This window comes from Danio rerio, chromosome 18, assembly GCF_052040795.2.
Source record: "Danio rerio strain M-AB ecotype USA chromosome 18, GRCz13ab, whole genome shotgun sequence".
Taxonomy (NCBI): Eukaryota; Metazoa; Chordata; class Actinopteri; order Cypriniformes; family Danionidae; genus Danio; species Danio rerio.
This window is the reverse complement of record NC_141038.1, coordinates 49,822,360-49,838,061: the sequence shown is the minus strand read 5'-3', so window position 1 is coordinate 49,838,061 and position 15,702 is coordinate 49,822,360. Positions and strand designations below refer to the sequence as shown.

Genomic DNA, 15,702 nt, shown 5'->3' with positions numbered 1-15,702 from the left:
TTGTTTGTTTATCTTCATGCTCTGCTTCCTTCAGTTACAGTTACCTACACAGACACGCATATCATGTACATCTCGACATGTGAAAGTGATCCTCCATATGTTTTCATCGAAGTTGTTCACAATACTGATCTATCCACAGAGTTTGTGATGTACTCAAATGTCTATAAATACAAGCGCAGCCGTTTAGAGGCCATTTCTGGTTGAATTAACTGGTATTTTGGAAAGGATGTGTGAATGCTGTTTTCTGGAAAAAAAATTCCGTAACGTCCTAGTCTGTGTGAACAGCGCTTTTTTTAATTTACCGGTAAAGTCGTTCCGGAAATTTTTTGGATATTTATTGCTATCACTGTGTGCTAATGTATAACACTGATGTGTTCTGCAGACAGTCAAGAAAAATGCTTAAAAGTATTGACCCTCAAATGGTTTTAAGTAATTAAAAACTGGTTTATTCTAGCCAAAATAAAACAAATAAGACTTTCTCCAGAAGAAAAAATACTGCGAAAAATGTATTGCGCTGTTAAACGTCATTTGGGAAATACTTGAAAAAAAATCACTGGAGGGCGAATAATTCTGACTTCAACTGCATATAAACAAGAATGTCAGCAAAGATGGCTTTATTTTATTTAGCAAAATCACTTTGTTGTTCAGTATTTTATGGAAGCCCGTTAAATACAAAAAAGGCTAAAATAAAAAATAAAAAAAATGGTTATTGTGACTTTTTGTCTCAGAATTGTGAGATGTAAACTCGAAAATGTAAGTTGTTAAGTCAGAATTGCGAGATAAAAATGAAAGTCACATATCCTAGTTATAAAGTCAAAATTCTGACCTTATAACTTTGAATTGCTACTTTTTGTGTCAAAATTGTGACTTTAAACCTGTAACCGTTGACTTTTGACTCGATAACTTGAAATTGTGACTTTAAACCTGTAACGGTTGACTTTTGACTCGATAATTTGAAATTGTGACTTTAAACCTGTAACGGTTGACTTTTGACTCGATAATTTGAAATTGTGACTTTAAACCTGTAACGGTTGACTTTTGACTCGATAACTTGAAATTGTGACTTTATATCTCAGAATTATAACTCAGAATTGCACACATTCTCTATTGGAGACAGGTCGGGACTGCAGCCAGGCCAGTCAAGATGAAAACTAGTAACTTTGCAAATTAACAAATAGAATATTACACTGTGTGTTCATTTAATGACAAAGGCAATAAATATTTGTGATTTGTATTAAACTGGTCCATGTTTGTTTGCTGTTGTTTATTCTAAAAACATGCTTTTGTAAATGTAGTGGGCAAAAGTTTGAAAAGTTTAGCAATGCAGACACTTTTCCGCAGCCTTCTTTACGCGTCTTTCCCAAGGGTGCCAATATTAGGGGATGGCAGTGTAAATTAGGGTCAGTTGTGAAGGAATGTGTTTTGTGCTGGATTTTGGATGAATCTGTGAAGCGGCAGTGCGGCACCTGTCAGATGACGACGGGGAAAGCAGAGGCTTAGCTGGAGCTCAAGAGACAGACTGCCATCTGCTACACACACATACGCGCACACACATCCAGACCCACCAGTTACATCAGTGATGTAACAGAAATGAATATACATCAAATGTCAATCCTTCTACTCCAGCTTATTATCAAGCAATGAGCTTGACCGATGTAGTTACTGTAAAGTTTTTCATAACATATTGGATGTGTGTTGGGTTGGGGTTAATATTTGTAATTATTCTCCCTTCAAAATAAATATATGTAAATGAATATGTATAAGTGTATATGCTCATCCATTTGAAAATGCTTATGAGGTTCAATTCTAATGGAAAATTCTTTGCTACCTGGGAACCCTTTCTCTGATACTTAGACCTGAAATGTGCTCAATCCAAATCCCTCATGAAAGCTGACTGGCACACTACCTTTCAGGACTTTTCGATGATTATACTCTGTAACACTACATTTCTATTTTTGTATTTCCAACAGCTGAAGCCAAATCTATGGTTGTTGATATTGCATTTACCTGCAAAGTGTGTATATTTTGAGATAATATTGTTTGTTCTGTTGTACTTAAAAAAATCTAAATCAATAATACTAATAATAATAATAATAACAATACCATACTGATTTATATATTTCATATGAACCAGTTACACTGTAATACCAAACTGCATATTTGGAATTAAACTCCCTTGGATATTTCAACTATAGAGTGATGGTCTTTTCAGCATACCCAGGCCAAAAAACGTTAGATCATGCCAATATCTTTTGAAAGGGTATTACAGTATATATGTTTATTTAATAATGTAATTAATGTCCAGGACATTACACTGAATGATAATTTTTCTTTTGTTTTATTTGTTAGTTTGTTTATGTGTGTATGAATATGTGTATGCATTTATTCATTTATTTTGTCTACAGATTAAATTTAGAAGTTCAATATGGCAAAAATAAATAAATAAATATGGATGGATGGATGTATGTGTGCATGTATTTATTTATTTATTTATTTATTTATTTATTTATTTATTTATTTATTTATTTATTTATCTATTTATCTATTTATTTATTTTTCCTGTCTGCAGATAAAATTTTAAAGTTTAATATGTCAAAAATAAATAAATAAATACGAACAGATGTATGTTTGTATTTATTTATTTATTTTGTCCACAGATTAAATTTAGAAGTTCAATATGCCAAGAATAAATAAATAAATATGCACAGATGTATGTTTATTTATTTATTTGTCCAAATATTATATTTTGAAGTTCAATATGTCAAAAATATATAAATTAATAAATATGCACAGATGGATGTGTGTATTTTTTTTTTTTTATTTGTCTGCAGATTAAGTTTAGAAGTTTAGTATGTCAAAAATAAATAAATAATTATGCACGGATGTATTTATTTATTTATTCATTTATTTAATTATATGTTTATTTATTCATTACTTTTGTCTGCAGATTAAATTTAGAAGTTCAATATGTCAACAATGAATTAATTAATTGATAAATATGCATGGATGTATTAATTTGTTTGTTTATTTTGTCTGCAGATTAAAATCAGAAGTTTAATATGTCAAAATGAATGAATAAATTATTTATTTATTTATTTATTGTTTCTTTAGATTAAATTTAGAAGTTCAATATATCAAAAATAAACAAAAATATAAATGAATCTGCATGCATTTATGTATGTATGTATGTATGTATGTATGTATGTATGTATGTATGTATTTATGTATAATTATCTATTTATTTGTTTATTTTTTGACATATTGAACTTCTAAATTTAATCTGTTATAGGTATTATTTTAGTGTTTCTGTTTCAAAATGTAATGTTTCAATATATACAAATAGAGAACTCATGCATAGCATTTATCTGTTTATGTTTTTGTGTAGTTTATTAATCTGTGCTTTTGGTTATTAAATAAAATGACAATATTGTTTTTGTTTTAAATCAAAAATAAAGTTACAGTACAGTATGCTAACTAATCATTGGATTGTTAATCAGCACAACTGAATGTAATTACAAGCACTGCATATTGAGCTTTGCATTTCCGTCAAACACCATTGCTGTACGTCAATAAACACTCTCACAGTGCACGATTGATTATGATGTAAATTCGGTTTATTGCATTTTCTCCTAATTAGATTTTTAATATTCTTTTCCAGACTGAACAACACACACCCTGAACACCGAAAAAGCTAAAAGACAGGCAAACATGCTAGCAAACCTGCTCAGCGTCCTCCAAAACTTCACAGAGAGGTATGTTTATGATTTTTGTTATGTTTTGGTATACAGTTGAAGTCAGAATTATTAGCCCCCATATATTTCCCTCATATTCTGTTTAAAAGAGAGAAGATTTTTTTAAACACATTTCTAAACATAATAGTTTTATTAACTCATTTCTAATAACTCATTTATTTTATCTTTGCCATTATGACAGTACATTATATTTACTAGATATTTTTCAAGATACTAGTTATAACTTATGGTTTTGACAACAGGGTTGGGGATCCAAGTGCAGAGTCTTTGTTAAACAAAGAATGGTCAGAGAAGTAATGGCCAATGACAACAGCAAACTGTATCATACAGGGCAAATAGGAGTAGTCAAGTCAAAGGCGATAAGATCGGTTCAGACGGCTAACAGCAAAAAATCAATAAACAAATCAAGGGTCTGGACACAGTATGGAAAACAAACAAAGAAAATGATTGGTGATACTACAGAATAACAAGACTCAGCACTGAGTGTGTGCATGTGTGGTGTATAAACAGTCCAGGATATCAGTCCATGATGAGTTACCAGCTGGGTGTGTAATCAGTGGTAATGAGTAGGGCCAGATGGAATCTGCTGACATTTTTTTTGCTATTTCTGCACAGAATTGTGTTAAATGTGTGGATTTATGCGGAATTATTTTGTGAGTATCATAACTAAAATCTTAATATTTGAAATAAAAAGTGATACTTTTTAACTTTTATTTATTGTTTACAACGCAAATCCAATTACATCCACTTTATTTGGTAAACAAAGCAAGTGTCTCATATAATATCTCTACTAAAAGACAAAAAATATTACTTTACAAACTATATTGTAAAGAAATAATATTTCATATTAGTCAATAATATTACTATAAAGAATTTAAAAACTAAATATATATATAAGTGTACACACATTTACACAAGTAAATAAACAGAATCAATGATGGACTAAAAATCTGCGGAATTCTCTGTGTGGGCCTAGTAATGAGGAACCGTGTGTGTGATGTGCATGTTGGGAGTTGTAGTTTGTTAATGTGGCAGAATTGTAGTTCTCCAAACGATCTGCAGCCGCTAGATCGCTGGCTATTATAACACTAGTATTCAGCTTAAAGTGGCATTTAAAGACTAAATAAGTTAATTAGGCAAGTTAGGGTAATCAGTACAGGGTTCTACTCTAAGGATTTTTTTCTACTGACCCACGTTTTAATCTTTTTTTTTTTTTTTTTTTTAATGTATGCTAAGAATGCTAATGAAAGTCTATGTGCGCATTTTACCGCAAGGATGCATTTCTCGACACAACACCAGGACTGCAGTCAGATCCTGAAGCAGATCAATGTTGATCTTTCTTTCATGTCCAAACAACAGGCCTAATACAACATATTGGATTAAAATATGATTGAAATCAGATTAAAATATGGAAATATGATCAGATGGTAATTTCTGTTAATGTTCCTAACGGATAAACAGCCCTCGGTTATGTTTCAGCATGCTTTCACTTTCGTAATCAACATGAAACACACATTTGCCGGTAGGAATGACATCCCGCCCAACTCATCCCACCCTTACACAACCGTGATATAGCCTGATTACTCAGTTGAATAGCTTTGTTTTCTCACTACAGTCAGTCTACTTCAGAGTTTGTTTCAATTGAACCGAGACCAGCTCATTCAGGCGATTTCGGCCAGTTGATTTGGCGCCAATCAGAGCGCGATTGCGGGATTCACATATGCCCAACGAACCACATTAACAAACATCTAGGCGTGAAAGCATCCAGAGACTGTATTTGCACGCAATTGACAGACAGTTACAGTCAAATTAAACTAGTGACAAGGCAGCAATGGCCTGATCGGGCTAGTAACCATCCTGTCTAGTGTCACAAGCGTCTCACATGCTAGCCCCGGGACATCAGGCATTATTTTCCAGCCCTGTCATTGTAAAACCATTTTTTGTTCTGTAGTCAATTGAAATGAAATATTTTTGAAAATTAGAAAATTCTAGCTGAAATAAAACAAATAAGACTTGCTCCAGAAGAAAAAATATTGTCAGCCATACTATGAAAAATTATGTGCTCTGTTAAACATCATTTGAAAAAGAAAATCCTAAAAATTCACAGGAAGACTAGTAATTTTGACTTCAACCATATACAAAAAGCCACCGGAGATGCAATATCCTCCTCAAATATTCCTCCTAAACATCCTTTTTTTGTGTAGCATCTTTTTATTAATGTTTATTGGGCCTGCTTTTGAAAAAGCTGAAGAAGCGTGGATTAAATTGCTCTTTGTGCCATTAGGAAATGAAGGTGTCAGGCAGGCGAGTGTGCGGAGGATTAGTCTCTTTGAGTCACTGTTATAATCAAGTGAATAATCTTCTTCTTCTTCTTAAGTGCTTCTTTCTCCCCCTCCCGCATCTTCAATCACACAACTACAGATATTAGTGTATTTTAATGCCTGCTAAAAGGCTTTGGCTGTAAATAGCTGTTTCTGTGCTAGATTAATCCTGGCTATCTGTTTCTGGGTTCTGTGCTGTTTATGACTTCATCCGGCTTCTGAATGTTTGAGTGTTCAAATTTAATCACATCAAATCCTCATCGGGTCTGTCTGCTTCAGAAGCCGCTGAAATAACGAGCTGCGTTTAGTATTGTGTGGGGAAAAAAAGATTTAGATTGACTTTTAAGTCTGGGATCTGCGAGACCCAAACACTTATTTAATAACTCAAAGTGTCCGGTTCGTGACTTTATAGCTCTTCCTAATCTTGGAGGAGATCAAAATGGTAAATATGTCGATGTCAAAATGTTAAATTAGTTCTGTATTTTGGAGATTTGAGAGAAACCAGATAGAAACTTGAACAGATGCAATGAATTTAATGAATTTTTTGTTCATGTAGATATCGCTACTGTTTAACTCTTCAAGCATTTTTTAAAAAGTTGCCAGTCACCGCCAGAATATTTGATTATTCTTACCTAAATATGACATTATTTTTCTTAATTATTCTTACCTAAATACCAAATTATTCTTACCTAAATAACTCTTACCTAAATATGACATTATTATTATTCTTACCTAAATATGACATTTTATTATTTGATTATTCTTACCTCCCAATATGACAGTCACTTTATCACAATTATCATGTTTACAAGTTCTTTTTGCACTATACTGTTCTTTATCTGCACAACTCTAGTTTACTTTGCACTCATTTGCTATATGCCCTTAATGTCACTGTATTGATTACAATTTTATTACCTATGTATATTTTTTAGACCACATTTATGTGCAATGTTTATACTGTAAATTTTCTTTTTCTTAAACTCTACTATTTTTTATATATATTTTTTTTATATTAATGTTAAGCACCTTGGGTCTGAGAGTAACGCAATTTCGATTCTCTATATGTCTTGTACATGTGGCTGAATTGACAATAAAGCTGATTTTGACTAAATTTCACAGTTCTAAGAATATTGTCTGCCGGGAATATATGATAATTTATCACAAGACATCAAGTGTTCTCATCTTGCATTTTCAAGATATATAATATACACTCACCGGCCACTTTATAAGTTACACCTGTCCGACTGCTTGTTAACTCAAATATCTAATCAGCCAATCACATGGCAGCAACTCAATACATGTAGGCGTGTAGACATGATCAAGAGGATCTGCTGCAGTTCAAACCGAGCATCAGAATGAGGAAGAAAGGTGATTTAAGTGACTTGCCATGGTTGTTGGTGCTGGCCTGAGTATTTCAGAAACTGCTGATCTACTGGGATATTCACGCACAATCATCTCTAGGAATTACAGAGAATGGTCAGAAAAAGAGAAAATATCCAGTGAGCGGCAGTTCTGTGGGCACAAATGCCTTTTTGATGTCAGAGGAGAATGGCCAGACTGGTTTCAGCTGACTGAAAGACAACAGTAACTCAAATAAGCACTTGTTACAACCGAGGTCTGCAGAAGTGCATCTCTGAACACACAACACGTCTAACCTTGAGGCAGATGGGCTACAGCAGCAGAAGAACACACCGGGTGCCACTTCTGTCAGCTAAAAACAGGAAACTGAGGCTACAACTCACACAGGCTCACCAAAACTGGACAATAGAAGATTGGAGAAACGTTGGCTGGTCTGATGAGTCTCCATTTCTGCTGTGACTTTCGGATGGTCGGGTCAGAATTTGATGTCAACAACATGAAAGCATGGATCCATCCTGCCTTGTATCAAGGGTTCACGCTTGTGGTGGTGGTGTAATGTGTGGGGGATATTTTCTTGGCACACTTTGGGCTCATTAGTACCAATTGAGCATCGTGTCAACGCCACAGCCTACCTGAGTATTGTTGCTGACCATGTCCATTCCTTTATGACCACAGTGTACTCATCTTCTGATGGCTACCTCCAGCAGGATAATGCGCCATGTCATAAAGCACGAATCATCCTAGACTGGTTTCTTGAACATGACAATGAGTTCACTGAACTTAAATGGCCTCCACAGTCACCAGTTCTCAATCCAATAGAGCACCTTTGGGATGAGGTAGAACGGAAGATTCACATCATGGATGTGCAGCGGACAAATCCGCAGCAACTGTGTGATGCTATCATGTCAACGTGGACCAAAATCTCTGAGGGATATTTCCAGTACCTTGTTGAATCTATTCCATGAAGGATCAAGGCAGTTCTGATGACAAAAAGGGGTCTAACCTGGTCCCAGTAAGGTGTACCTAATAAAGTGGCCGGTGAGTGCTTAATGCACTTGCACATGCGATCTTACTTTTGCTTACTCTGGTTGTCTTACATGTCGCACCCAAGATACCCAGACATCCCGTCAGAAATGCATTAGGACTTTCCTTACCGATATATACCTAAAGCAAAGATCGCAGTAAAAACTTTGCATTGTCCCTTCATTTATGAAATATCTTGGTAATGCTGGGGAAAGAGTTAATGTACAATTACCAATTACTGTATCTATATAAAATATTCTGTTTCTCTTGGAACTGTGTCACAATATGAAAAAAAAAATGGTCGCAGCTTCCGGTTCATGCAGACTTTAAACTGCCGCCACCCATCATTTATACACTCATCAGAGGCATAATAGCTGAGTGGGTGCCAAGAGTGAGATATGAGAATGGAAAAGCCAGCACTTTCTTTACGCCGCAGAGAACAGGAGGGTCGTAAAGTGTGTGTGGTGTCCGACCGGGTGCTGAGCGTGCAGTGTAACAGTACAGGCTGTTTTTCATTGCTCGCGCTGATGCAGTTTGTGTGTGGAAGTGCAGCGTTAACTTTGAGATATGGCTGTGATTACATTCACACACACACACACACACACACACACACACACACACGATGTGTCTATATGTTGTTGTGTCAGTGTGTGGAGGAGGCAGGATGTTTCGTAAGTAAAATGTGTTCCTGTAATCAAGCAGAATAAAAATGCCATGTTTTCTCGCTCTAAATGCCACATTAGAAAGTCATTTTTCCCTTCGCAGATGTGTCTGTGTGGTGACGAATGCTGATATTTGATTATTTTGGATTTGATTGAATAGTTTACAGTTTACAACTCGCATTTAAAGCAAAGGGTTTTACCCACACTCAAACAATGACGTTTACATGGTTTAATGGATGAATGAATACTAGAAACTCATGGACCGCTAAAATATTGGAGGGAACGTGGAGACAACATTAAAAATATATTTTTTTATTACTTTCTTACTTACATTTATGAACAGAAAAGTTGTTTTTTTTTTAAATATAGACTTTTTTAATTAAAAAAATAACCAAATAAACTCCTATTTCTCATCTCGCGTGCACAGATCTGCTTGGACAACATTGGAATACATCATATCCGGTCGGCAGGTCGCATACGGTCTAGTCCAGGGGTGGGCAAACTCGGTCCTGGAGGGCCGGTGTCCTGCACAATTTTGCTCCAACTCTAATCGCACACACCTGCTTATAGATTTCTAGTGATCTTAAAGACACTGATTAGCATGTTCAGGTGGGTTTGATTAGTGTTGCAGGTCCACCCCTGGTCTAGTCGCAGGAGTTCAAATATTTAAACGGATCCGCAGCTCAATTCGGATCCGAATTTTCCGCTTCACGAGTTCACACTTGCATTCGTTTTGCTGTCCGGGGGGAGGGCTCTGAGCTCGAGGAGACACCCCAACTCGAGTTATTCCCCTTATCAGGAAACAAAGAGGAGTTGGGATTCGAGCGAAGTATCTAGCCCGGCCCCAGAACGCTCCCCCCGGGAATGCAACGCAAGAGGTGAGGTGACGGGGTGGTGGAGGGATGCTAAAGTCGTGAGATGCTGCAGGTAAGACAGCTTTGGTATATATAGGGGTTGCTCAAGAACTGATTTGATGATGGGATAATTGTCAATGACGTATTCGATACTGAAACTTCTGCGCATGCTCCTCCCGAAATTTGTTTACAAAACATCACATACGGAGATGATCGGAACTCAACACAGCTCCCGGACTGCTCTCCATTGGAAATGAATGACTTCCGGTCTGTCGCTTGTCGCTTGTCGTGTGCAGCGGAAAGGCGGCTTTAGCGGGAAATTGACGGGTTTTCTTTGAAATCAATATCGTGACGAGTCTAATATAGTGAAAGAGTCAGTTTATTAACTCAAGTTTGATAAATGGCATTTAAAACGTGTGTTTACGAAAGAAAACGTTGGCTAACTATAGTGCCATTTCCCTTAACTTAGCTGAAAATGAGCTCTGAATATCCCTTTTTATTTTCACCATTCATTCAGAACGGACCTTCGGGTCACTTGGAAGGCGGTGGAATAATACATTTGTGTCACTTTATCTTCGCTGATAAGATATCCAGCTAAGTACACAACGTTCCTATGCAACTCCCAACGATACTTCCAGGTTTCTTCCTGCCGCAGCCTCGACTTTTAAAAATGGCGGCCACGTGAAATCAGTCTATTGAGCGCATCAGTGCAATGCAATAAGGACACAATATAAACAAACATCTGTGACTCAGTGACCAATGCTTACTTTTTTTCTCGGTTTACCTGGGATGAACCCGAATCCTGCCGGCTTCGTCCCTGCTGTTTGTTCACCGCATTAGCGCGGGTTTGATTATGGGTTGCTGTTAGTATGTTCAGTCTCCAGCAATGGCTGAGACTCCAGCAGGTGTGTATCTGAGATCATCAAAGCTGATTATAACAAACAATTGGAGCCTGCAGGACTGGCCAGATCCCCCGCTCGCTTTTCCTCTCTTTTTTTTTTTGCCCTCTTCATGTAGGCCTGAAGCTATTCTTTGCGTTTCCATTTTATTTGTGATGTTATGTGTTTATTGATCGGCCAGTAGCGTCTAGACCTGAATTGATTGAGGTCTTTTATGTCTCCATAGTGGGGTTATATTGGAGCAGCATGACTGGTAATGATATTAGCTGGGGTTTAGGGTTTTGTGAACGCTCCACACGTACGTGCAAACACACATGAGAAAACACAGAGGTTTGGCTCTTGCAAGAAGTGATGCCCCAACACGAGCTTTTGGCAGGAGGCAGTCTGATGTCTGGCAGAGGTCGGTGGTGAATGTCGATTAATACTTGAGTGGTTTGTTGGCTCGGGTATTGCGTTTGTGTCTGGAAAGCCTTGGATAAAGATATTCGGAGAGTTCAGTAGATGTTTGCCAAAAAAAAAAGCAACTTCAATCATTTTTGTCAGCTTTCTTTTTATCCAGGATGGTCCTTAAAGGGATAGTTCACCCAAAAATCAACATTTACACTATTTATTTCCTCTGAAGTGGTTCCACTGTAAAAAACAAACAAAAAGAAAACAAATTCATGACTACAAATGTTTTTAGGTTCATTCATTCATTTTCTTTTCAGCTTAGTTCCTTTATTAATCAGGAGTCGCACAGTGCAAACCACAACATCGCTACCCATTGCGCCACCACGCTGCCTCTTTTTAAGTTACTTTAACTTAACTAATAAGTTAATCAGTTGTTAGCTACTTATTTCAAGTTATGCGAGGTCAGTTTGATTGATATACACTCACCGGCCACTTTATTAGGTACACCCTACTAGTACCGGGTTGGACTCCCTTTTGCCTTTAGATCTGCCTTAATTTTTGGTGGCATGGATTCAACAAGGTGCTGGAAATATTCCCCAGAGATTTTGCTCCGTATTGACATAATAGCATCACGGAGTTGCTGCAGATTTGTCGCCTGCACATCCATGGTGTGAACCTCCCGTTCCACCAAATCCCAAAGGTGCTCTATTGGATTGAGAGCAGGGGACTGTGGAGGCCATTTGAGTACAGTGAACTCATTGTCATGTTCAAGAAACCAGTCTGAGATAATTTGTGCTTTAAGACATGGCGTGTTATCCTGCTGGAGGTAGCCATCAGAAGATGGGTACACTCTGGTCATCACCTGGTGTTGTCTTCTGCTGCTGTAGGACATCTGCCTCAAGGTTGGATGTGTTGTGTGTTTAGAGATGCTCTTCTGTATACCTCAACAGTAACGAGTGCTTATTTGTGTTACTGTTGCCTTTCTTTTAGCTGGAACCAGTCTGGCCATTCTCCTCTGGCATCAACAAGGCATTTGCACCCACAGAACTGCCGCTCACTGGATATTTTCTCTTTTTCAGACCATTCTCTGGGAGATGGTTGTGCGTGAAAATCCTTGTAGCTCAGCAGTTTCTGAAACACTCACACCAGTCTGTCTGGCACCAACAACCATGTCACATTCAGAGTCACTTGAATCACCTTTCTTCCCCATTCTGATGCTCAGTTTGAACTCCAGCAGATCGTCTTGACCATGTCTACATGCCTAAATGCATTGAGTTGCTGCCATGTGATTGGCTGATTAGAAATTTGCGTTAACAAGCAGTTTGAAAGGTGTACCTAATAAAGTGGCCGGTTGAGTGTAAGTTAAGATGACTAGAAAAGTTAATTTGATTAAACTAAAATAATTAAGGCAGCAAGATTTGATGAAAGATGTTTTGAAGATAGTAGAATCCATAGTAGAAAAAACAAAAACCATGGAAGTCAATGGTTACTCATTTTCAGCTTTCTTCAAAATATCTACTTTTGTCCAGTTTGTCCCTTTAAGACAGTGGTCTCAAAGTCAATTCCTGGAGGGCCTCAGCTCTGCATAGTTTGGCTCCAACCACCTCCAACTCACACCTGCTTAATAGTCACTAGTAGTCTTGAACACCTTGATTAGTTGGATCAGCTGTGTTTGATTAGTGTTGGAGCAGAACTGCAGCACTCCAGGAATACAGTTTGAGACCTGTGCTTTAAGACCATGGATAATGCTAATTAGATTTGCCATTTTCTAAACTGTATCAGTATCATCTCTATCAAAGCTCAATGGAAAAAAATGCCTCTTAACATACTTTTTTTTTTCAACACACAAAAAAAATGTATGTTGAAAAATAATCTGTATGTTGAAAAACAATTTTATTCTTATTTAATAAAGTTTTAGGGGGAGTTTACTGTACATTTCAAACTCTTTGGGGTTTCCACTCTTTGGGGTTTCCACTGAGTCTGAACAGCAGAACTGATTTCATTTCACACTCAAAGGTCTTCCAAAAAAAGAGGACAAAGTGTCTCTCAGTGGTGCTGCCTGTCCAGCTTCTGACATAGACAAACATTAAACATGATCAAGTTTTTTGCCTCAAATCTAGTCTATGTTTGCTGTTTCTCTGCGCAGAGCTGGTTCTTCCTCTCCTCCCTCACTTTCTCTCTCTCTCTCTCTCTCTCTCTCTCTCTCTGTCTCTCTCTTTCTCTCTCTCTCTCTTTCTCTGGTTGGCGAGATAAACTCATGCAACACAATTTGAATTTTAATCCGCAGCAGTAATACTCGCATGTTTCGCTTCTCACTGCAGTCGGGTTCTGGCAAGTACAGAAAGAGAGAGACATAGAGCTGAGCCTCTTTCTGTCAGCCATGCAAAACCAACACAATGGCTGTTTTATTAGCAGCATCGCATATAAAAGCAACACAATGGAGACTTCAGTACAATTAAACAACCCAGAGACAAGAAAAAAGAGGTTAGTTGAAGATTTTGGGCTTTATTTAGTAACGTTTTGCACCAGTAAAAGACCGAAAATTGTGATTAAAAGGCATGGGTTTGTTGTTTTTGCTGCTGACATAATGCATATACAGTTGAAGTCAAAATTATTATGCCTCCTGTGAATTTATTTTTCTTCTTTTTCAAATATTTCCTTAATGATGTTTAACCTAGGATTCAGGAAGAACAATGCGGTTTTTGTTCAAGCTGTGAAACACTGGACCAGCTCTATACCCTCACCAGGGTGCTCGAGGGTTCATGGGAGTATGCCCAACCGGTCCACGTGTGTTTTAGGGACTTGGAGAAGGCATTCGACTCTGTCCCTCGTGGCATTCTGTGGAGGGTGCTCTGGGAGTATGGGGTCACAGGCTCTTTGTTAAGAACTGTCTCGTCGCTGTATGAACAGATTAGGAGTTTGGTTGGCATTGCCGGCAATCAATTAAACTTGTTTCCAGTGCATTTTGGACTCCGGCAGGGCTTCCCCTTGTCACCAATTCTGTTCATCATTTTTATGGATGGAATTTCAAAGTGCAGGCTTGGACTGGAGGGGGTCCGGTTCGGGGACCACAGGATCTCATCTCTGTTATTCGCAGATGATGTTGTTCTGTTGGCTTCATCGAACGTGGACCTTCAGCATTTGCTGCCGAGTGTGACGCAGCTGGGATGAGAATCAGCACCTTCAAGTCTGAGGCCATGGTGCTCCACTGGAAAAAAGTCATTTGCCATCCTCAGGTTGGAGGAAAGTCCTTACCCCAGGCGAAGGAGTTTAAGTATCTCGGGGTTTTGTTCTCGAGTGAGGGAGGGATGGAACGTGAGATTGACAGCAGATTGGTGCAGCGGCAGCAGTAATGCGGTTGATGTATTGGTACATTGTTGAAAAGAAGGAGCTGAACTGAACTACAATCTTCCTCTCACCTATGGTCATAACTAAAAAGACAAGATCTCGAATACAAGTGGCTGAAATGAGTTGGAAATGGCAGGGCTCACCCTTATAGATATGGTGAGAAGCTCTGACACCCGGGAGGAGCTCGGAGTAGAGCCGCTGCTCCACCACATTGAGAGAAGTCAGCTGAGGTGGCTCAAGCATTCATTCATTCATTCATTCATTCATTCATTTTCTTGTCTGCTTAGTCCCTTTATTAATCCGCGGTCACCACAGTGGAATGAACCGCCAACTTATCCGGCAAGTTTTTTACGCAGCGGATGCCCTTCCAGCCGCAACCCATCTCTGGGAAACATTCACACATTCACCCGGAGGAAACCTACACGAACGCAGGGAGAACATGCAAACTCCACACAGAAACACCAACTGAGCCAAGGTTCGAACCAGCGAGCTTCTTGCTGTGAGGCGACAGCACTACCTACTGCGCCACTGCCTCGACAGTGGCTCAAGCATCTGTTTCGAATTATAAAAGTGAAAATTAAACTATTAAAGTCATTTTTTTGTTGTTTGTTGGCCTATATTGTGTATTCAACCTGCCATTGTTCCTGTTTATAACATAACATTTAAGAAAAAAACTGCGAAAGGCTTATATAAATAATAGCTTTGCCCTTTTCAGTTTGTACTCTGCACTTTTTGGCTGGTCAAGATCTCTTGTCACACACTCATCACAATAGTCTACAAGCACTGATTTGCACTGATAGCAGTTTCTCCATTGTTTCAAAGTGAAATGCGCTCAAAGGCACAGATTTACTCCTCCTATTCGACCAGTGGAGCAGATTTGTTGCACAAGTGTTGCAGCATACGTGTGGGCCCACCTCCTGTCCTGATCTTAGGCTTATTTTTACCACGGCTGCTGTACTGCACTTTTGTGAGGCAAAACTCACTTCAGCACTAAGCCAGCAGCTTGTACAGTTGAATCTAAAAATATTCGCCCTCCTGTGAATTTGTTTTTCAAATATTTACTAAATGATGTTGAACGGAGCAAGAAATTGTTC

General features: G+C 38.0%; 1 protein-coding gene and 1 long non-coding RNA gene across 5 annotated transcripts in view; one reads left to right on the top strand and one right to left on the bottom strand.

Annotated features, from left to right (window-relative positions):
* LOC147839827 (uncharacterized) overlaps positions 1-15,702 on the bottom strand; it is a 153,762-nt gene that overhangs the window by 14,804 nt on the left and 123,256 nt on the right. The window lies entirely within an intron of this gene.
* The window catches only part of sphkap (SPHK1 interactor, AKAP domain containing), a 202,478-nt gene that overhangs the window by 76,360 nt on the left and 110,416 nt on the right, over positions 1-15,702 (top strand). For 2 of the 4 annotated variants that reach the window (XM_087291358.1, XM_087291355.1), the window contains exon 2: positions 3,659-3,752. The exons of the other annotated variants lie outside the window; for them this stretch is intronic. In XM_087291358.1, coding sequence (XP_087147484.1) covers positions 3,709-3,752 — 44 coding nt within the window. In that variant the 5' untranslated portion in view covers positions 3,659-3,708. The remainder of the gene's footprint in view (positions 1-3,658; positions 3,753-15,702) is intronic. 4 annotated transcript variants of the gene reach the window in all.